At 40.1% G+C, this 23715-nt stretch overlaps 1 protein-coding gene across 6 annotated transcripts; it reads left to right on the forward strand.

Annotated features, from left to right (window-relative positions):
- Window positions 1-1505: 1505 nt before the first annotated feature.
- Window positions 1506-11368, forward strand: LOC307019697 (uncharacterized protein). 6 transcript variants are annotated; one of them, XM_079650753.1, is made up of 7 exons: window positions 1506-1524; window positions 2533-2658; window positions 2753-2827; window positions 2995-3069; window positions 3772-3844; window positions 3924-4020; window positions 9905-11368. In XM_079650753.1, the coding sequence occupies exons 3-7, from the start codon at window positions 2787-2789 to the stop codon at window positions 10165-10167; spliced, it is 549 nt and encodes a 182-aa protein (XP_079506879.1). In that variant the 5' UTR covers window positions 1506-1524; window positions 2533-2658; window positions 2753-2786; the 3' UTR covers window positions 10168-11368. The 6 variants fall into 6 exon arrangements, with proteins under 6 accessions (XP_079506879.1, XP_079506878.1, XP_079506877.1 ...); XM_079650752.1 differs by lacking the exon at window positions 1506-1524 and adding an exon at window positions 1961-1978; XM_079650751.1 differs by lacking the exon at window positions 1506-1524 and having other exon boundaries at window positions 2009-2658.
- Window positions 11369-23715: the final 12347 nt, after the last annotated feature.

Here is a 23715-nt window from a genome sequence, read left to right on the forward strand (position 1 = left end):
GTGTACACTGTTGAGAGTTGGCAGTTGGCCACCGCGCTACACTGTGGTATATGCTACATCTGAATTTTGAAATTAAGCGCGATTGGACCGGTACCAGAGAGGGAGCTGACGTTAACTGCATTAGTCTGCAATGACCGGAATAAGGAGCACATCTCAGGTATGTGGCATATTTTATGAATGTATGGATATAGAGTTTCATAATAACTCTCAGCTAGCTCAAATACAATATATGTGTTGAACAAAAAGCAACAGCACAAGATAGGTGGCGTTATTGATTAGCGTGTTACAGGGCTGTGTTACTTCTGCTTTGTAAGTTGCAGTAAATGTGACCTCAGTAAGATTGATCTATAATGTCGCTATATCGCTAATTATTTGAACCATTATGTTTTAATTATATTAGATTACTCGCTAGCTATAGCGCTTGTTCTGGCCCACAACGTTACGTTAGTATAGCTATATATATATATATTGAGATTAAAATAACTTGTGTTCACAGTGTCCAGACATTGAGTTTGCTTAAATATATGTGTGCTTAATTACTTTGTATCAAATAATGGCAGTCTGTGTAACAAGAAGCTGGAAATATGAGAAGTGAAATATTTGTATTAGGAGTAGTGGAGATGTGAGCGAGGGAATATCCTTATTTGGACACAGCATGTCAAACATCTGGACGGCTGCATTGGTAACATGTGTGTGGGTTAAACATGCTTGGTCAAATGTATGTTTATGTAAAGTTCTACTATTTCACTGCTTGAGAGCAGAGGTAATGTTTTCCTCGTTATTATTGATATTAAGGTAACTCACATGTATTGCTTGTATTGGCCAACTATAAACAACTATATTTTAGACATATCTTAAAAGAGGCCAAGAGTATGTGAGACTGTGTGTGAGTTAAACTGATGGGGGAGGGGGAGCAGAGAAGGAAGTCTATGGAAAATGTGTGTGTGTGTGTGTGTGTGTGTGCAGGCTGCAAGAATGCGAGACAACGAACACCTGATGTGTTTGTTTTGCCTCAAACTTAAGAGACTCTTGTTTCCGGGTCGCCTCGGCTGGCTCGTGCTGATTCGCTACGACAGGCCATCGTTTTTGTATCTCCCAATAGATGACCCATCTGGGAGGAGCATCCGACACAACTCCTCCCGTTGTAATTGCATGTACCCCTGCTGTGTCCTTGGTCGGGTCTCTTCTCAGCAGGAGGAACCAGAGCCGGGGTAATCCAGATTACTTCGTGATTTTGTATTATTGTATATTTTACCATTAAATCAGCATATTTGTTATAACCTTACCCCGGTTGCTTTGAATTCTTCCTCTCTTAATTTGACCCATTCACAAAAGGACGCGCGGAGCAGAGGGGGGGCCTCAGAGCCCCCCACCAGAGTGTGCGGTATCTCCCACAACAGCGCGGAGCAAAGGTGAACCTTCCAACAACTCAATTGGGTGGTGCTCCAACCAAGTGGTGACCCCGACGTGATGAAGCAGGGTCTAGAGGGAAAATCAGCGGCCAGCGGACGCATTCGGTCCAGGGTAAGACGCCTCGGATATCTGACAACTGAAACCTGGATCCTACAGCTGATAGGTGAACAGATACCTGTTATTATCGAAAATCTGTGATTGGCTATACAACCCAAATGTTAGAGTTGTGAGGGATGTTCCTCGTGTCATATTCTTAGGGTGAAAGATACAAGACACATCCCCCCCAATATTCAGATACACTCAAAATGTCCCCCCCAATAAATAGCACAAAAAAAAAAGTGTTTTTTTTTTAATTTATTTTTTTTAATTAAAATAAAATTGCTATTCTATGACTTCTTTATTTTGTTTAATTGTATACTTGAAAATCTATATTTTCTGTTATTGTGAACTTGACCAAAATGATATTTCTTTTCATATGTAAATTGGTTCCTTATTTTGTACCCGGGGGTGTATTTCGCTGTTGCACGTCTGAGTCCACCTTCAGTTAGCTTGATGCTCCAAGCAGGTCAGTCGTGTTTTAATTTGCCCTCCATCAGTTTTGGTATCTTTTCTAGTTAGCCCTAAAGTAATCTATATTATTTTATTTCGTAATGGTAATGTTAATGAACCCTCCGGTTTAGCTTCTTTGTGTAAGTAACTTGTAGTTCTGATGTTAAAACCGAACTTTTCAGGAATAGTAGCTAACTAGCTGTGGGCTAGCTGGTTTCAGTTGTTAGCCAAGGTTTGGCGGGCTAGTGTCAGCTATGTGGAAAATGACGGTGTCGTTTTGGATGTAATCCAATAGATATTTATTCATGTGGATTATTTCTATTTTATTTTGTAATTTGTAGGGTGTGGAAAGATTTAAAACGTTGATGTGTGACACCTATGGAATACCAAAGGTGCCAGAATTAATTAAATAATAAATACTCTACAATTATTATGAAATAGTATTTCATAATCGTCAGAAGCATTTAAAAGATACTCACACGCAGGAGGTTTGCAGTGTGCATCATAGCTTGTGCTGGGTTTAGAACGCTCAGAATTGCTAATAAACATGTTTAATTATCTTATATCCAGTGCTGCTGACCCGTATTCATCGCATCAGCAACTGCAGATCGCAGAGGTCAAGCTGTAAGCATGAGCAAGAGGAAGGGTGGCAGTGACATTAGACAGTTTTTTGGGCAGCCTCAGAAAAGAAAAAAAGTAAGTTAAGAGCAGTGAGAAAGTGAGTATTGTTACCAGTCAGATAGCTTGTTTACTGATAATATTTCTTCCATGTTCACTCTGGTGTGTTCAGAGTAAAGAGAGAGAGGGAGAGAGAGAATGTGAGCATGGCGACCAGACAGGGAGAGTGTGCGCTGGTGACATGGAGGTAAGTCAGAAAGGAGCTATATTGATGGTTAAGACAGAATAATGACAACATAGCAGTCTAATGTTAATGTACAGACTCCTGTGTCCCCCCATGTATAATGTGTATCAACAGTCTTTCTAGTCAATAGTTTACTGATATTTCTTCCATGTTCACTCTGGTGTGTTCAGAGTAAAGAGAGAAAGGGAGAGAGAGAATGTGAGCATGGCGACCATACAGGGAGAGTGTGCGCTTGTGACATGGAGGTAAGCCAGAAAGGAGCTATATTGATGGTTAAGACAGAATAATGTCAACATACTGTAGCACTCTAATTGTTAAAGGGGACCTATCATGCAAAATTCACCTTTGTACGTCTTTTAAACATGAATATGTGTCCCCGGTGTGTCAGGGAACTCACCAAGAGTCAGAAAACACAACCCTCTCTATTTTTCTCCGTGCCCAAATCTCTAAAAAAGGAGCTGCAACGGATCTGAAAAAAACGGATCCAGATTGAGCACCGTCAGGATGGTGGCGCTACGGCTATTGGGCCAACTCCACCAATCAGGAGGAGACAGCCACTTGCTTTGCCGTTCTAAAGCGCTGGAGAAGCTGTAGAAGCTGTAGTACATTTAAAAGGCCAAAATATGGTGCTGTTCTCATTGAATCCAAAATGTCAGGCTCAGTGTTGATTTGAGCGAAATGAGGAATGGCTAAAATGCATGATCTGTTTTTTTTGTTTTGTTTTTTAAAGTATAAATATGCCTTATATAGGTATGGTCCTACACTATATTTAAGCAATAGCTCACGACAGGCCGTGGTATATGCTCATTATATCACAGCTAAGGGGCGTGGTTCGGCCCGACGCGAAGCGTTTTATAACGGTCCCCCCATATGTATAATGTGTATCAACAGTCTTTCTAGTCAATAGTTTACTGATATTTCTTCCATGTTCACTCTGGTGTGTTCAGAGTAAAGAGAGAGACGGAGAGAGAATGTGAGCATGTCGACCAGACAGGGAGAGTGTGCGCTGGTGACATGGAGGTAAGTCAGAAAGGAACTATATTGATGGTTAAGACAGAATAATGACAACATAGCAGTCTAATGTTAATGTTAATTTAAGATGAGATCTTCCTCATATGTATTTCAGATAATACCATCAAGCAGGGAGAGTGAGTTTGACAATGAGAGAGAGAGCAGCCAGGCAGGCGAAAATGAAGGTACAGGAAAGGAAGGGGAGGAGCTTGGACTTTGCCCAAATCATCCAAATGTGAAAGTCATACCCAGTCAAACCCTATCAAATAGAATACTCTACTTTCAGGAGAAGTGGTTTGAAGATCATACATGGCTCCATTACAGCCCCTCTGTAAAAGGGGTCCTCTGTTTCTATTGTGCTAAATACTTTGCAGCACAATAGTCTAAGCTTGCGTCAAAAGCAGATTCAGCATTTGTGAAGACTGGTTATAACAATTGGAAGAAGGCACTGGAGAAATGTAGTGTGCATAAACACAGCCAGTGTCACAAATTAGCTGTGATGACTAGGATTCAGGAGCCAGAGCCTGCTAATGTGCAACTTTCACGTGTGCTTGAAAGACGGCAGCAACAAGCAAGAAGAAATCTGATGAAGATTGTTGAGGGTGTGAGGTACTTGGCGTGGCATGGTCTGGCTTTTCGAGGCGATCAGAAGGAGAGTGGGAATTTAAGCCAGCTTCTAAAGTACAAGGCAACGGGCGATGCAGAACAATTGACTATATCTTCGCTTCTAAAAATGGTTAAATGAATAATCTTTTTTCTCAAAGCAATGATAAACCTGTGAGTTGGATGTAAAAAAAGTCAGAATCAATATAGATGTTTTTAAAGTAAATTCAGTTTGAACATAGTAAAAAAATGTAAATGATAGTGTCCGTGCAAAAAATAAACCATTACTTATTGTGAAAACCACCCTTGAATGATGGGATAGTAGACTAAAAGCTTTAGGAATCCAAACTATAACATATAATAAGTACCCTGTATCAAGATTGATGCAAAACAAGTATTTCCAAGGCACACCTTTATATGATCATTATAGTTATACAAAATAAGAGAATAAGAGAATAACAGGTATGAAATCATTCCAACTCACACTACAGTTTAAAAAGGGAGTGATTTGTAAAATATACATAAAGAAAAAGTAAATCTGTTCAGTTCTGTTTCACATGGGTGTTGTTGAGATGTATCCATAGATTTAGTCCCTAATGTTGCTCTCAAAGTGCACCAGATTGATGCTTTTAACTTCAACATTTAAAAAAAAATCTTCCCGGGGGAGCATGTCCCCGGACCCCCCTAGAGGAGGTTAGGTCCCCCACCCGCCCACAGCCACCGTCAAATTGTCCCACCCACATTGAGGATGCTTCTCAGTTTCGTGACTATTGTTGTCTTTTGCCCCCACGGGCAGGGGCATGGGGTTAAACAGGTTTTAAAGTATCCAATGTGTTAGTGATTTTTTTTATGTATTTTCCTTTATAGTGGCAGGAAATTAGTATTCAAATTTTTTATTGAATTTTTGGTCCCCCCCAATGTTGACTCCATGAATACGGCCCTGCAATACATACATTCTATTATTTATAGTTATTAGAAGAGGTTTGTAAGGATCGGTGAAAGTCCCCTGAAGTCACACAGGACTAGCACGCTAAACCCGCAGAGTGCAGTTCTTGGTTTTTTGTAGACTCCATAGAAATTGGCATATTTTTATTATTTATAGAGACAAGGTTTTTAAGGTACGGTGAAAGTCCCCTGAAGTCACACAGGACTAGCAGGCTAAACTCGTAGAGTGGTTCAGGGATTTTAATAAACCTTAGGAACGGGCTCGTTTTATTAATTAAAGTTGGGAAGGTGGTGTCATGGTGCTTTCAAAAGTCTCCCATTCTGTTGAAATAAATATTGCATCTTAAAAGCTGGACAGACAGTGAGGAGGATATATTTATGTGCTTGTGAATAAATAGAATATATTATTGAACATAAAACGACCTTAGTCAGATATAGTAACACGAAGTCTCTGGAAGAATTGTTTTTTCTCCAACGAGCTGTTGGAATGCGGGTCTGGTCGGTGAAGTACATTTCATTTCTGGTCTGGTGCTGCCATCTAGTGGCTGAAAGGACGTGGGGCTAGTCAAACAGGGACTTATGGTGACTTCAGATTTTTGGCTCCATTTGCTAAACATATTTTATATTGTTTCATTCTGAAACTTAGCCTTACACTCAAACTGTTTGCATGTCAGAATCAAGGACAGGGCATTTAAATAAATAGAATAAGTATGTTAAGAATAACGACAAGAATTGTCTAGTATATTAATAAATGAAAGTGAACATACGAACAGCCTTAGTCAGATAAATAGATACGGAGTCAGAATGGAAGGAGAATTCTACCAATCCGAGCACGATATTTGTCGTTGACTAAGAAATGTGCTTAATTATATTGTAAAGGGCTCCAGGCTTGATAAGGGGCAGCAATATTAAATACAGGAACGTTAGGGGAAAGTGAAAAGTTGTTCACTGAGTATATGACGTACCTATAGAAAAGATTAATGTCCATAAAAATGTAATATAAAAGTGGATTCGACCTAGATTAGACATAGACAGAGTAGAATTTGTTAGACATGAAATAACAAACTCACTGTAAGAAATATATATATTATAAATGTTATTTGGGAGTAGTACTTATCATACAATAGTGACTCATTTGATGGTTGTTTAAAGTAGAAAAACGCAAGCTATTCACCACAATTGTATTTTTAGGTTATGAATAAATCAAAAAGTAGTAAGTGATAAGCAGAAGGGTTTTTGAACGCTTGTCAGTCAGAAGGAATCTATTAATGTGTATGTATGACAGGGGTGCTGTATGCCCGCTTCGGTTTTCAATGTCCGCCATCACGTTAAAACAGAGGATTGGTGGCATTTTCAGTTCATTGCTTACTTCCACATGCCTTTTCTCCTCCTTGTCTCTTTCATGACTTTATTTAATGCATTAGAACGATTGTTATCGTAAGTCAACTCACTGTTCATATTACGGAGTATATTTCCGGAACGGAGATGCCTTCACAATAAAACAGTAATTAGCTTAACAATATATTTAACTTATATTACGTCGTTAAACATTGATTTTAATTAATTACAGTTTTCAAATACGGCGCGGATTGAATGCAGTTATTTGTGTATTCTGTTACAACCTCATCATGCTCGTAACACAACTTGGGTGGACAATTTGAAAGTGAATAGAATAACCAAGTAGATAAAAGATTAATCTATAGTGGTTAGGGAGAGTTTCCTTGTTTTGCTAATCCGACTTAGTACTGGAGTAAAGAGAATAGTGTTTTATGAGAACGTTCATCCTTCATGTTGTTGAAATAAATCCTCAGTTTTTATGGACTTTGATGTAGAAATGAATCACGGTGGAGAATTAATACCTTTTGGGTTTCAAATTTTAGAAGATTTTCAAGATGATGTTTATTTTACTGACTAAACTTCTAAAGCAGGATCTCAACTAGAAAAGAGATTTTACAGTGTAGTTTTACTATTTTTGTGAAGTAAAGAATCTGGGTAAACTGTCACCGTTAGTTTATTTTAACATTCACAAGTTTCAGCATTCCTGACCATATAGACACTCAGCCATTTCATTTTGTAAATCGTTGGAGAGATTTAAATTCAGTTTTTCTCTAGTAGCTGATTTGCTGTGATTACAGCAGCATTGGATAGTTGTGCACCACCTTTGGGTTGTACTCTGAATCAGTGTGTTGGTGAAAAGTTGCTCACTACAGAAACAGAAGAACTGTGCAGAGAACGCATCTCTGAGGAGGTTTTGACATTTTGCTTGTGCTTCGTTGTCAAGGCAACAGTGGTGGGAAGAGGAACTGCAGTTTTGGGGGATTTCTACTGTGCAGAGGACAACGTGTGTCTGCTGATTGTACCACATTGATCCAAGAGTTTCCATCCCAATGCCAGAGAGAGTTTCCTTGAGCCCACTGACCAGGGCCGTTTCTAGCTTTTTGGGGACCCTGCCACTGGCTACAGCTGCAGAGGACAACGCATCACTGACTGTTCTCATTATGACAAGATCTTGAGACAGGCTTGTCTCAGACTGGCCAGACTCTGACGAAATCATGCAATGATTTTAGGGTATAACTGTGCAAGAGTTTTCCAGAGGGTGGTGTAGAACATTATGCTTAGTGTTTGAGAAGAGAGGCTGATTGTTTAAACAATGGTTTGGAATGCTGAAAAGATTAAAGTTTAATATCCTTGTTTAGCAAACAAGACATCTGATCATTATGTCACACATAATAATCTTGACATAGAAACTAGCTATGGGTAATACGTGTAGTCGTTATACCATTATTGTCATGAGCTAAAAGTTAATGGGGAAATAGTATCCGTATAAAGATGAACTGATTTTATATCCTAGAAGGGGTTAGTTATATTGTGAATACTTCACAAAGTATTTTCTGATGTATTTTGAAGAACAAATAACACGGATACGAGTCCACTTTTGTTTTGTTTTTGGATTGAATTGTCCATTACCAAAACTGTTCACCTTAGATCTAGCTTTGGACTTTGATATTTAAGGAGATTTTAGGATTAATTTTTTATACATCTGACATTTTTGAAACATGTTGGCTATTCACTAGATAGACATTAATTTAGAACATTTCTGAAGATTGAATTTTTGTTCCATTTCTAATATTCCTATTTGAAACGTAATTTTAGAGTCAAGAAGGCGGATTTGATGAATAAGTAATGATAGAAAAGTTATATTACCCATGAATTAGTCAATTGGTAAATAAAAATAGCAATGAAGAAGGACCTATTAATGTAAGGTGAGAAAACGATCCTAAAACACACATACTGGGATAAAGGGGGAGACATGATGGAAATTTGCACTACACTTTAAGCAGTGGGTGTTTTGGAGTTAGGAATACAGTGTGGGAATATTGTTCGATCTTTCCATCATGTTTACGAATTATTCTTTTAGAGTTTTTATTCATGTGTGGATTTGGTAGTGTTTTGATTTGTTACAGTATTGATCTACAGTTTAAAGGGAGTGTTTTAGTAACCAATCTATAAAATCAGACAAATCTTTATTTGTATGGATAATGTTGAAGGGAAAGCTAGTTCTAAACTAAATATAGTATTTCAATTTGAGGTATTGGTTTCAACATTGTGGCATATATTACTACAGGATCACTTTTTATGGGGAAATAACTGTTGTTGTCGTCCAAAATGTAGGGTTTAAAATAAAATAAAAATTAAAAACAGCTAATTTAATTTTGGAAAAGCAATATAATGACTTGAGAAATACATGGCAGAGCTTTACAGATCCTAATAATGTTTTGATTCAAGAAGATAATGATATGTACAAGTTTCTGAAATATATATATTAGACATTTTAATATAGATTAGGTGTCAATAAACAGCAGTAGTAGTACTATAAGAAAGTTGCATTTTTGGCTAACAAATTTCAGGAAATGTGGGAAACAGCTGTCCCAATGAAAAGTTAGAGATATCTTGAAAATTAAAGTTGTAATCGTGAAGTAATAAATGATGGCGCTCCATATATGACTGATTTTTGTAGACAAAGGATACTGGCCTATGCTGATATATCAAAGTCTCTGCAGAGCACGACATATTGCCAAAAAGACTGAGACCAAATTACCTTTGACCCTGACTGACAGTGTGACAAAAGCACTGTCAATGACTGACTCTGGGGTGAACCTGACCAAACCTGACTTGACAACCAGACAGTGCGAGTGTGAATGAATGCATGTGAACAGTGTAACTGCATGATTCTAAAACAATAACTAACCAAGCATGTTTTTGGACTAACATATTATTTTGGAGCTCCAAGGGAAACAAAGGTTTCCTAAAATTCCACAAAAGGGGGAAACCGCACATGTGACCCGTTTCTAATCAAATTGATGATATTTTATTCCCACAGGAGTTGGTGGTTTGCAAAATGTGAAGCTCAAACTAAAATCTGAAGATTCTGTTTCTTTTAGGACTAAAAGATGGCAGGGGAAGTGATCATCATTGACTACACCGATATGATTAACAAACAACTTAAAGGGTTGGTATCAGACTTCTCCACACAGGTTGCTGACGCCAAAGGGGGACCCGAGGAGCACGAGGCCAACACAGCGGAGTTCGTCTGGCTAAAAGTCATCAGGCCTAAGTGGATCAACCCTGGGTTCTCCGGCCCCTACCGAGTGACCCAGCGGACATCCCATGCTGTCCACCTTGGAGGAAAGGGGGACAACTGGTACCACTGGAGCCAGTGTGCGGTCGGGAAACCTCCGGCTAGGACCTTGGACGACATCAGGACTGACCTGGCTCTCGGCTAGGACTCGACCCGGAAGCTGCCATCAGTGGACTGGAGGAGCAGGATCCTGAGGACACAGGCTGGGGGACATCACGAGGAAGCAGAGGAGTCTACTCCTCTCGGATCAGATTCATCAGTTCCACCATTGAAGGAAAAGCTGCCCCTCCCCCTCCGTACCAAATGCCCTTGTTGGCTTATACGGACGGTGAGGACGAGTATGCTGACTCAGCAGACAAGGACGCAGTTTTTTAACATATTTTGGTCTCTCTCCACTGTCATAAGAAGTTGTAATGATGGGCTGTTCCCAAATGTTTGACGTGCTCCAAATCCCAGCTTCTGATAGATTTATATAAAGTTTGGGAACGGACACAGTAGAAAAGAATGACAGTGTTGATCTCTTGAGATGAGATCAAAAGGGGGAATTAAAGTAACCTGTGTTCACAGTGTCCAGACATTGAGTTTGCTTAAATATATGTGTGTGCTTAATTACTTTGTATCAAACAATAGCAGTCTGTGTAACAAGAAGCTGGAAATATGAGAAGTGAAATATTTGTATGAGGAGTAGTGGAGATGTGAGCGAGGGGATATCCTTATTTGGAACAAAGCATGTCAAACATCTGGACGGCTGCATTGGTAACATGTGTGTGCGTTAAACATGCTTGGTAAAATGTATGTTTATGTAAAGTTCTACTATTTCACTGCTTGAGAGCAGAGGTAATGTTTTCCTCGCTATTATTGATATTAAAAGGTAACTCACATGTATGGCTTGTATTGGCCAACTATAAACAACTATATTTTAGACATATCTTAAAAGAGGCCAAGAGTATGTGAGACTGTTTGTAGGTTAAACTGATGGGGGAGGGGGAGCAGAGAAGGAAGTCTATGGAATGTGTGTGTGTGTTTGCAGGCTGCAAGAATGCGAGACAACGAACACCAGATGTGTTTGTTTTGCCTCAAACTTAAGAGGCTCTTGTTTCCGGGTCGCCTCGGCTGGCTCGCTACGACAGGCCATCGTTTTTGTATCTCCCAATAGATGACCCCTCTGGGAGGAGCATCCGACACAACTCCTCCCGTTGTAATTGCATGTACCCCTGCTGTGTCCTTGGTCTGTTCTCTTCTTCCTCATGCTGCCAAGACAAGTAAGATCTCCCAGCAGGGTAATCCGGATTACTTCGTGATTTTGTATATTTTACCATTAAATCAGCATATTTGTTATAACCTTACCCTGGTTGCTTTGAATTCTTCTTCTGTTAATTTGACCCATTCACAAAAGGAAGCGCGGAGCTAAAGGGGGGGCCTCAGAGCCAGAGTATCTCCCACAACATTGCGGTGTGAAGGAAGCAGGACCCAAAATGCAGATATAAACTGAAAAAAATCCTTTATTTCAAGGCTATGATATAAACAATGACAAAACAACCTCCACGTCTTGAAAGGGGACTCGAGAGGTAACTCGAGAGAAGTCTTGAAAAGGGACTCGAGAGGTAACTCGAGAGAAGACTTGAGAGGGGACTTGAGAGGGAACTCGAGAGGTGACTTGAGAGGTAACTCGAGAGGAGACCCAAGAGGGGACTTGAGAAATGTCTTGAAAGGGGACTCGGGATGCTGGCGTCGGCTGAACAGCCAACCGGAGACGAGGTGCTGGAGTCGGCCGGTACGCCGACAGGACACGGGGGGCTGGCGTCGGCCGATGAGTCAACAGGTGACGAAGAGCCGGAGTCGGGACCATGACTGCTGGGGCCGGTACTTGAGCCGGAACCATGGCTGGAACTGGGGTCGGAACCATGGCTGTATGGGCCAGCTCTGGAGCAGGGACCGTGGCTGCATGGGCCGGTTCTGGAGCCGGAAACATGGTTGTAAGATCCAGTTCTGGAGTCGGAAACATGGTTGTAAGATCCGGTTCTGGAGCCAGAAACATGGCTTTAAGGTCCGGTTCTGGAGCCGGAAACATGGCTGTGTGGGCCGGCACTGGAGCCGGAAACATGGCTGTAAGGTCCGGTTCTGGAGCTGGAAACATGGCTGTAAGGTCCGGTTCTGGAGCCGGAAACATGGCTGTAAGGTCTGGTTCTGGAGCAGGGGGCATGGCTGCTGGGGCCGGCACTGGAGCCGGAACCATGGCTGCTGGGCGCGGAGCGGAAGTCTGGACCCTGGCTGTGTAAGTCAGGTAATGGAGTATGGAAGCAAAGCTGCTTGGGCCGGTACTGTGGCTGGAGCCATGGCTGTGTGGGCCGGTTCTGTAGCCGGAACCATGGCTGCTGGGGTTCGGGTTGCTAGCCTGGCCTTGCGACTCCTTCTCTTTGCAGCCGCCTGAATACTCCGTGGACCTCCATAAGCCAGACGAGTTCCATCATACGACTCCTGAACAGGAACTGGGGCAGAAGCATGGGTTGACTTCAGACGGATCCCACCGAGGCGTATGGTGCCAGGTTGGGAATTGGGAGACAGGGAGCTAGCATGCCTGGGGCTAGCAGGCCGGGAATCCCACACCGGGATCATGGCTGTTGGAGCACGGGCTGGAATCCTGGCCCTGCGTCTCCTAGAGGCTCTTTGGAGACTCCGTGGACCTCCAACAGGACCGTAGTTGGATCTGAGGAAAGGGTTACAAGCGTCGGACCAATCCTCAGGACAGCTTGTGAACAACTGTAACCAATCCGGCAACGAACTTCTCAACCAAGGCATTTAGGCCACCTCCATTCGTGCTCTCTCGAGAATAGCCTCTTTGTCCTTTCCACTTTGTTTAAATGTTTCAACATTGAAGGGAAAAGTCTAGATCAAACAGATCTAAGTCAAAATCTTCCATATCCGCTGAGTCCATATTTTGGTCGGTTCGTTCTGTCACGGTTTGTGAAGGAAGCAGGACCCAAATGCAGATATAAACTGAAAAAACTCCTTTATTTCAAGGCTATGATATAAACAATGACAAAACAGAACACTCACCACAGAACTAGTCATGGCACAAGACGAATCGACAAAGACAGACAGAAAACCCAGAACTTAAATACACACAAGACTAATCACACAACAAGACACAGGTGAGGAGGGAGGATAAAACACAGGGGCCACAGGTGAACATAATCAGACAATTAGACACACCAGGGAAACTAATGACAAGAGGAAAACACAGGGAAAAGGACCAGACAATAACCCAAAGGAAAACATGACAGCAAAAACACCCAAACCTACAAAACTATAAACGTGACATAACATGAGAATCGTGACACGCGGAGCAGAGGTGAACCTTCCAACCACTCACAGGGTTCCCGCGGGGTCTTAAAAAGTCTTAAATTTGATAATCTGAATTTAAGGCCTTAAAAAGGTCTTAAATATGACAAAAAAAATAAGAAAGGTCTTAAATATGATTTAGAAGGTCTTAAAATGATAGGATTTGAAAGGTACTTCTTTGTTGCGATCGCGTCTAAATGTGTTTTGGGGGAAATGTCCGGGCTGCAAAGTTACCAGGACGGTAATAGCCTTTCAGTTCCCCCCAACAATTTGTATTGAATTAAATCAACATGGAACCAGTAATCATTAACTTTGTTTCCCCCGGCCCCTTATCGGAGAACACCCATCTAGTAACCTAGCAACCAAGCTTCAGCTAGCGGCAGTCAGAAACTCAGGTATCTTCAAATCTACTTACAAATAAACAGTGTTGGGCAAGTTACTTTTAAAAAGTAAGTAGTAATAGTTATAGTTACTGCTCTCAAAAAGTAACTAGTTACTGTATTAGTTACTAAATTATAAAAGTAACTAGTAACAAGTTACTTTACTTTACTTTAAAAATAATAACAATAAAAATACAAGTTTTGTGTTGTTTTTTGCTGACTAGCTCTCTGAAGGCAACAGTTGCAATGGGCAGCATGTCCTCAACAACATACCTGGCAATCAATCTATTTAGTTGACTCTGGGTGACATGTGGTGATTTAAAAAAATTGTTTTTTGGCTGTTTAGATGGTGTTGCTCCATCTGGGTCACTGCCGGTGGTTGAGACGGTGGGGTCTTTGGCGACTAGTTTTATAGCCCCATGTACATTACTTTGGTTCTTCAGGAGATTGGCATTGCTGTTTTTCGATGTGGACAATGCTTTCTGTCCTGCACACAGTTTACATTTGTGCGTCCTTTATCCCCACAAATTGAAAATACTGGTTATATTTCCAAGTTGCAAATGCGCTGCTGCTCTCGCTGATACTTGCATCTGCCATTGTGTTTGTGTGTGCTGGTGGTGAGCGTTGCTCTGTGTGTGTGTGTGTGTGTGTGTGTGTGTGTGTGTGTGTGTGTGTGTGTGTGTGTGTGTGTGTGTGTGTGTGTGTGTGTGTGTGTGTGTGTGTGTGTGTGTGTGTGTGTTAGCGTTAGCAAGAGTTCGTGTGTGTATTTTCCCCATAAGGCAAGACCCGCCCAACTCTGTCTCTGATTGGCTTACCCTGAAATGTTACCCCGCGTTAACCAATCATCACTCCTCTCTGGTTACTTTCACTTTTCCATGGTGCTGTGAAAGGACATCGCTGTGTTCGCCTGTAAATTACATCCGCAGGGAGATTCGGTTCAGTTCCATCACATAATGTAACGCAATAACGCACCCATTCAAATCACAGTAACTATAACGGCGTTACTTAATGGGAATAGACTAGTAACGATATTAGTTACCGCAAAAAGTAGTTGCGTTACAGTAACGCGTTACTGTGACTTTTGTGTCCCAACACTGCAAATAAATAAAACCGTATTTGGTTGGAAAACATCGAATTTAGTTCTTGGTTGAAACCAGTGGAGGGGAACGTGTTTGAAGCCCGCTGCACCTTTTGCAAAATAAACACCGGGGGACCTCCGGGCGACGTTTGGGTCTACGTCAACCCTAAAAGCGGAGGTCCTGTAGACGCTAAATACCGTAGCTAAACACCAATCATACAACAGCAACGATGAAAGATTGTAGCCAAGGCAGCAGAGCTCTGAATATAGCAGGTCACCCTTGAAAAACAGATATTTTTATCTCAAGGGGCTTTCACCTGGTTAAATAAAGGCTACAAATAAACCATAGCTCTTTTCACTCTCGCACACACGCACGCACGCACGCACGCACACACACACACACACACACACACACACACACTAGGGCTGCTCGATTATGGAAAAAATCATAACCACGATTATGTTTGGTCAATAATTGATATCACAATTATTAAATACGATTATTCATTGACTTTGAAAACATCCATTTATTGAACTTTAAAACATAATGTGTATAATTTGAACAGTATCTTTTTAACTGTTGATTACCCTGAACGTATAATTCAATACAAAAATTAATTAAATAAATGATACATTTAAATAAATAATATCAAAATAATAAATACCAATAAACAAGATCAACAAATATTTTGGAGGGCACTTCCACAAGCTACTAAACATATGTAAATATGATAAATACAAATAAATTAGACTAAAATGAATTAGATCAAATATGTTCTAGTGCACTGTCACAACCTAGCAAAGCTAAATAATAGGTTTTTTTCGATTATGTTGTTTTCGTAATTGTGGCAGGCCAAAATTAAAACACGATTAATTGCTCAGTCCTAACAAACATACACACTTTTTGGCTAACACAGTTTTGTACTGTTATGCTGTTATGTTCAGTCATTGTTCTCATGAATACATTTACTTTGTAAGTAATTATGGGACGTATTTCTTCTTTCATAGCAATTTTCCTTCATACTTTCTTGCCGTGAAATAGGTCTTAAATTCTATTCAAAGGGGTCTTAAAAAGGTCTTAAAAAGTCTTAAATTTGAGTTGGCGATACCTGCAGGAACTCTAATAATTTATTGAAAAGTTATTTGGCTGATTGTTTTATATTGGCTCAGCCAGGTTATAGGGGAGGCCCAGTCTACTTACAGATCACTCAGGTCACTCATTTTGAAATATTAAACTTAGTTTTCTTTTCTTTAATTTTTCATCCTGGTGTAGAATGCTATTGTGAAATTGGTTGTTTATAGTTTATAGCATAAAGAACATCTGATTTAATGTGAGGTAGGGAAATAATTATTTGAGTATGACTATGTGAGTAGTAAGATTCATCCCGCTTTCATCTCATTAGTATGCATAGAGGGTGACAGGTGCTGTGACAGGTCACACCTCTACCTACTTATGCTAATGAGCTAAGTCCCGCCTCCCTTTGTTCGAGGTGTGAGATCTCAAGTAGGTGTGATATCCTAAGTAGGTGTGAGATCCGTCGATAGGAGGGGGTTGATGTGTATTCACAGGTGTGAAAAGCCCCCACTGTTGCGCCTTATGGTGTATCATAAAAAATGTTTCAATCACATTAGTATGCATAAAAAGTGACAGGTGGGCCCGCCCCCAAGTCTATTAAAACAAAATGCCGCTTCCATCACATTAGTATGCATAAAAGTGACAGAAGGGCCCGCCCCAATTATGTGATGTCAGAAGACCGAGGGGGTGGAGTGAGATAAAAAAAAAAGAACCCCGTGCAGATAAAAAGCCAGTCATTTCCAATCATCAAGTCATCTCTCCAAAAAGAAAAAATGGCCAAGAGACGCCTCGATATGGGTTTAATCAGCGAGACGCCTGTGACAACTTACCGCCATCCGTCCGGAGCGCCAGTCAAGAAACGGATGCAGTATCTGTGCCGGGTTCAAACACCTCCGGTCGAAGATCTTGAAGAGAAATGGCTTCTGGAAAATGAACATGTTTGGGGATACGTATTCAACTATATGGCGAATGAACTGCATTTCTACAACCTGAAGAATGGAGAAACGTATGGACCCCACAGTGTTAAAGCGACGTTGACCTCAACAGATTGGGCTGTGTTAACTCTGGTGTCTTCCAGAGATCTCCACGCAACCATTGTATCGGAAGAAGTAGTGCATCAAGAAAATACTGTGAAACCAGCGGTGTACAAGATATTTGCAACAAAAAGCAAAGAAACGCAAACAAAAAGCGAGATCAGAGAAGAGTTCTCACCATTACCCCTCAATGTGGAGGAAGAAGAAGGAAACATCCCCCCGCCGCCAGAAGTGAAAAGAGTCCTGACAAGCACCGTCTGGGAAACTAAAAGCGGACCATCTGTGCGATGGTATTACCGCGCAAGCCGTTTGCTGACGCAGGGGGGAGGGGTTCTCTCTAAAACACAGTGTCCTGCCATCTCTCTCTGTTTCTGCTGATGTGTAAAATATACAAAATAACGTTTTATATACTTACTCTCTTGTTAAAAGGTGATGAAGTTTGTAGCGTAAGCCAGCCATCAGTATTCTAGTTTTAAGGATCGAAGGATCCAATGTATTTTTAAATGGAGCAGAAATAGAACTAGTCTCCCAGTGCAAGTATCTTGAACAGAGAGTGTCATATTGGACTCGCACTTGATTTTTTAAGAAACATATCCAGAAAGTAACCAATACCATTAAATTCAACTTGCAACATTTTAAACAAATTAGACCTTTTTCTTAACTGTCAATGCTGCAAAGTCATACCTCCACTGTATGATTCTATCCCACATTGAATACTGTTTTACAAACTGGTCGTTTGCTTGTGCCACACACCTGAAACCCATAGAACAGCTGTTCAAGAGAGCTATCCAGGTGTTTGACAGAAAGCCACAGTCATACCACCACTGTACCATCCTTGAATATGCTGCTCATGCTCTTTCTGCATATCGTGTATTTATTTTTGCTGTATTTATATATATAAATGTCATGTTCTTATATGCTGTATGTGACGGGACTATAGATGGAAATTAGCTCAGAGCTAAAATCCGGCTCATTTACACTTGTAAGCATTATATTTGTTTTAAAGTGTTCATCAATGTGCACTACGGTAGCCCTGAAGAAAATTAAACATTAAAAGATGTTATCGATGTCCCCATTCCCAGTTTGTTTTGGGAATAATTGCGATGTTTACTATGTTTTTGGTAGCTCTTACCAAAACAGAATTTTTGTAAAAGACTGCGACTCTAAAAGGCAAGTTTGTGATTTGAACACTGTTTCGATGAAACAATACATTATAACGACTTTTTTGCCATATTTTTAACACAATCTTTTTTTTGTGGTTGTAGGGCTTCAAGATATTTTGCATGTCATGCATAAACACGGTGTCATCTTTTCCTTGAAACTGACGTGCTGTCCGTTTTACAAAACAAGTTATTTTTCTGCTTCTTCATCCTCTGAATTTTCCTCCCCCGTCCCTCTTCCTTCAGCCAGCACAACAAGAATCAAGGTGGATCTGTGAAATGAAACACCTCTTCCCAAAGCGTGACTTCCCTATTGAGAGCATGCGTCTAGGGCAGTAGGGTCTAAACCAATTGGCCAGATATACTAACATGCAGAACGTACGGTATGTTTGAAGACTAACCATTTATCCAGTTCAAGCTGTCTTTAAGATGTGACAATGCGCTCTGACTATCCCCCGTAAAATGGTGACAAACTATTACTTATTCTTAAATTTGACCTCTTGCTGCTTGGTTGAAAATGATAGATGAAATAATAACTTTAAAAGAAAAGACTGAAACAGCGAGGGACATTATACTGGTGAAAAAACTCTCAACGACGATTTTCAGTAAACGATCAATCAAAATCGAAGGATCCAATGTATTTTTAAATGGAGCAGAAATAGAACTAGTCTCCCAGTGCAAGTATCTTGAACAGGGACTGTCATACTGGACTCGCACTTGACTTTTTAAGAAACATATCCAGAAAATATCCAATACCATTAAATTCAACTTGCAACATTTTAAACAAATTAGACCTTTTTCTTAACTGTCAATGCTGCAAAGTCATACCTCCACTGTATGATTCTATCCCACATTGAATACTGTTTTACAAACTGGTCGTTTGTTTGTGCCACACACCTGAAACCCATAGAACAGCTGTTCAAGAGAGCTATCCAGGTGTTTGACAGAAAGCCACAGTCATACCACCACTGTACCATCCTTGGAAAATCACAATTTCTTGAGTTTTTGACATTTTTATGTCTTTTAAAAGTATGTGTTTTAAAAAAAATTATATTTACATGGGCTGGCCCCCCTCCACTTGGGGGAATTCATCCACAGAAAACACACTGGACGCAGCACTAGGTCAGAAACCAGAGGAGACTGTGAGGTCCACCACAGACGGACCACCTTTGACAAAATGTCCTCTCCATTAAAGGCAGCTCATTGTGGAATAGCCCCCCAACTGAGATACGGGATTGTCCCACTCTCAATAGTTTTAAAGGTCAACTTAAAGAATGGTTGAGCAACAAACAGATGTGTAATCACTGTTAAATAAATGCACTTTAACACAGGGGTATCTCCTCTTGCACTTTATGTATTGCTTTTATCTTATCTTGCACTTTATATATCATAGCTGCTACATTGTACTGCCATGTGGTAAATGCTTGTATGCTGCTCATGCTCTTTCTGCATATCGTGTATTTTATTTTTGCTGTATATATGTATATAAATGTCATGTTCTTATATGCTGTATGGGACGGGACTACAGATGGATATTAGCTCAAAGCTAAAATCCGGCTCATTTACACTTGTAGGCATTATTTTTTGTTTTAAAGTGTTCATCAATGTGCACTACGGTAGCCCTGAAGAAAATTAAACATTAAAATATGTTATCGATGTCCCCATTCCCAGTTTGTTTTGGGAATAATTGCGATGTTTACTATGTTTTGGTAGCTCTTAACAAAACAGAATTTTTGTAAAAGACTGCGACTCTAAAAGGTAAGTTTGTGATTTTAACACTGTTTCGATGAAACAATACAATATACAATATTACGACTTTTTGCCATATTTTTAACACAATAAACTTGTACTTTTTTTTTTTTTTGTGGTTGTAGGGCTTCAAAAAATGTTTGCATGTCATGCATGAACACGGTGTCATCTTTTCCTTGAAACTGACGTGCTGCCCGTTTTACAAAACAAGTTATTTTTCTGCTTCTTCATCCTCTGAATTTTCCTCCCCCGTCCCTCTTCCTTCAGCCAGCACAACAAGAATCAAGGTGGATCTGTGAAATGAAACACCTCTTCCCAAAGCGTGACTTCCCTATTGAGAGCATGCGTCTAGGGCAGTAGGGTCTAAACCAATTGGCCAGATATACTAACATGCAGAACGTACGGTGTGTTTGAAGACTAACCATTTATCCAGTTCAAGCTGTCTTTAAGATGTGACATTGCGCTCTGACTATTTCCCGTAAAATGGTGACAAACTATTACTTATTCTTAAATTTGACCTCTTGCTGCTTGGTTGAAAATGATAGTTGAAAAATAACTTTAAAAAAAAAAGAAAAAAGACTCAAACAGCGAGGGACATTATACTGGTGAAAAAAACTCTCAATTATACAGATGACTCCCCCTCCACTCAACGCAATAAGTCCCTCCCTCCACTCAGCAAAGCATCTAAAACTAAGGACCCCACTAAGACGACAGTTTGAAAACTAGCTATGGATCTGAGAAAAACCAAGTCTCCCCCCGTGAGTTGCAGCCAGGAACAAACTCCTGGACTACCATCATCACCACCATTCTGGACACCCTAATCTTGCAGTACTACTGCTGCTTATTTTGCTCCTTGGGCCAAGACGTCTCTGTTTATGGACACAGTGAAATCAGTGTTGGTTGATATTGTGGAGGGGGTGATACATCGGTACAGAGAAGAAATATGCAACGGATGCCGAGTCAGTCACCCCGGCCAGAGGCAACACGATTGTCTGAATGACATGCCCGATTTTTTCTTCAGAAACAATTACAACGCGTTAATGAAAAGACTCTGGCTCACCGACTTCATTACTGAGATCGACCAGACTCTTGTTGATAAAGACATTTTCACGGATGATTGGAGGATCCAAGGCGCTTCGGAGGCTTTTCTGCACAATCTCAAAAATTCTAGACGCCTCAAGGAGAGACTTGAAAAGATCCGCCGAGTTGGATGGAGAAGAAGAAGACTAATAACCTGCGGTTGGTTGAAGCCAGGGATTTTTTCTTTTTCGATACATTGACTTTTTCTTTAAAGTAAAATAAAAATGGGGAACTACTATGCAAAACGCTCGGTATATATTGATCAGAATGTAGTCAATACCCTTTTAATAAGTGTGGTGATGAGGACGATTGAAAACAGAGTGAATAGTGATCCCCGTGTAAACAGAATGGCTGAAGTTTGTAAACTAGAAGGCATTTTGGATATCGTTCGTTCTGGAAGTACTATTCCTGGTCATTGGGAAACGATTGTAAACGAAACCTTTAAAGTGGTCCTGGAATCTTCATTTTCCGAAACATTCTGTAACATTACCGAAGAAATGAAACAAACATCAAACGTGTATCATGTGCTCTCATTGTATGCTCTGTTTGTAGATGTAATGCATCTTTGTGTCAAAAACAGCATACACATGAATATTTTGACTGAAGTGAAAAAACTCCGTCATGATATTTCCATTAATCTGGGGAATTCTAAGCTGGAGACGGTCCTGGGGATGTTACAATCAGTATAACTATTGATTTTTGTGTGTGAAAATGTTTAAATGTAAATAGGACATTTTCTTTTTTAAATAAAAAAAAAGTGTTTTTTACATTTTTTAAAACTGTTGTCTTCATTATAGCAGGGGGAGCGTGTCTGATACATGTTTATTACAGTCCTTCACATGCACTGTTGTCTTCATTATAACAAGGGGAGGGTAACAGTGAAGATGTATGATACATGTGTATTGAAACGTGCGTATTATACCCCCACAGAAACACAGAAACATGGAAACACAGAAACACAGAAACACAGAAAACACTGAAACCACTGAAACACTGAAAAAACACAGAAACACTGAAACACAGACACACAGAAACACCGAAACACAGAGACACAGAACTACAGAAACACAGAAACACAGAACCACAGAGACACAGAAACACAGAAACACAAAAACATGGAAACACAGAAACACAGAAAACACAGAAACACAGAAACACAGACACACAGAAACACCGAAACACAGAGACACAGAACTACAGAAACACAGAAACACAGAACCACAGAGACACAGAAACACAGAAACACAAAAACATGGAAACACAGAAACACAGAAAACACAGAAACACAGAAACACAAAAACACAAAAACACAGAGAAACACAGAAACACAAAAACACTGAAACACCGACACACCGAGACACAGAACCACAGAAACACAAAAACACAGAAACACAGAAACACAAAAACACAGACACAAAGAAAACACAGAAACACAGAAACACAAAAACACAGAAACACTGACACACAGAAACACAGAAAACACAGAAACACAGAACCACAGAAACACAGAAAACACAGAAACACAGAAACACAAAAACACAAAAAATACAAAAACACTGAAACACCGACACACAGAAACACCGAAAACACTGAAAACACAAAAAACAGGCTTGTGTGCTAGTATGGTTTTTGAATAAACACATCAGTATTTTAAAAAGTCGATGGGAGGCTGATACTATTTGACTTTTTGTTTCTGTGTGTCGGTGTTTCAGTGTTTTTGTATTTTTTGTGTTTTTGTGTTTCTGTGTTTCTGTGTTTTCTGTGTTTTCTGTGTTTATGTGGTTCTGTGTTTCTGTGTTTTTGTGTGTCGGTGTTTCTGTGTTTTTGTGTTTCTGTGTTTCTGTGTTTTCTTTGTGTCTGTGTTTTTGTGTTTCTGTGTTTCTGTGTTTTTGTGTTTCTGTGTTTCTGTGGTTCTGTGTCTTGGTGTGTCGGTGTTTCAGTGTTTTTGTGTTTCTGTGTTTCTCTGTGTTTTTGTGTTTTTGTGTTTCTGTGTTTCTGTGTTTTCTGTGTTTCTGTGTTTCCATGTTTTTGTGTTTCTGTGTTTCTGTGTCTCTGTGGTTCTGTGTTTCTGTAGTTCTGTGTCTCTGTGTTTCGGTGTTTCTGTGTGTCTGTGTTTCTGTGTTTCTGTGTTTTCTGTGTTTCTGTGTTTCCATGTTTTTGTGTTTCTGTGTTTCTGTGTCTCTGTGGTTCTGTGTTTCTGTGTTTCTGTAGTTCTGTGTCTCTGTGTTTCGCTGTTTCTGTGTGTCTGTGTTTCAGTGTTTCTGTGTTTTTTCAGTGTTTCAGTGGTTTCAGTGTTTTCTGTGTTTCTGTGTTTCTGTGTTTCCATGTTTCTTTGTTTCTGTGGGGGTATAATACGCACGTTTCAATACACATGTATCATACATCTTCACTGTTACCCTCCCCTTGTTATAATGAAGACAACAGTGCATGTGAAGGACTGTAATACACATGTATCAGACACGCTCCCCCTGCTATAATGAAGACAACAGTTTTAAAAAATGTAAAAAACACTTTTTTTTTATTTAAAAAAGAAAATGTCCTATTTACATTTAAACATTTTCACACACAAAAATCAATAGTTATACTGATTGTAACATCCCCAGGACCGTCTCCAGCTTAGAATTCCCCAGATTAATGGAAATATCATGATGGAGTTTTTTCACTTCAGTCAAAATATTCATGTGTATGCTGTTTTTGACACAAAGATGCATTACATCTACAAACAGAGCATACAATGAGAGCACATGATACACGTTTGATGTTTGTTTCATTTCTTCGGTAATGTTACAGAATGT

The sequence above is a fragment of the Notothenia rossii genome, assembly GCF_949606895.1.
Source record: "Notothenia rossii genome assembly, chromosome: 9".
NCBI lineage: Eukaryota > Metazoa > Chordata > Actinopteri > Perciformes > Nototheniidae > Notothenia > Notothenia rossii.

What these genes read in the sequence shown, in the direction of transcription:
- LOC307019697 (XM_079650753.1), top strand. Translation starts at nt 2,787, where the DNA reads ATGGCGACCAGACAGGGAGAGTGTGCGCTGGTGACATGGAG. An exon ending in TGTGCGCTGGTGACATGGAG is followed by an intron (nt 3,845 to 3,923) that starts GTAAGTCAGAAA and finishes TGTTAATTTAAG; the next exon opens with ATGAGATCTTCCTCATATGT. An exon ending in CCAGGCAGGCGAAAATGAAG is followed by an intron (nt 4,021 to 9,904) that starts GTACAGGAAAGG and finishes GGTTGGTATCAG; the next exon opens with ACTTCTCCACACAGGTTGCT.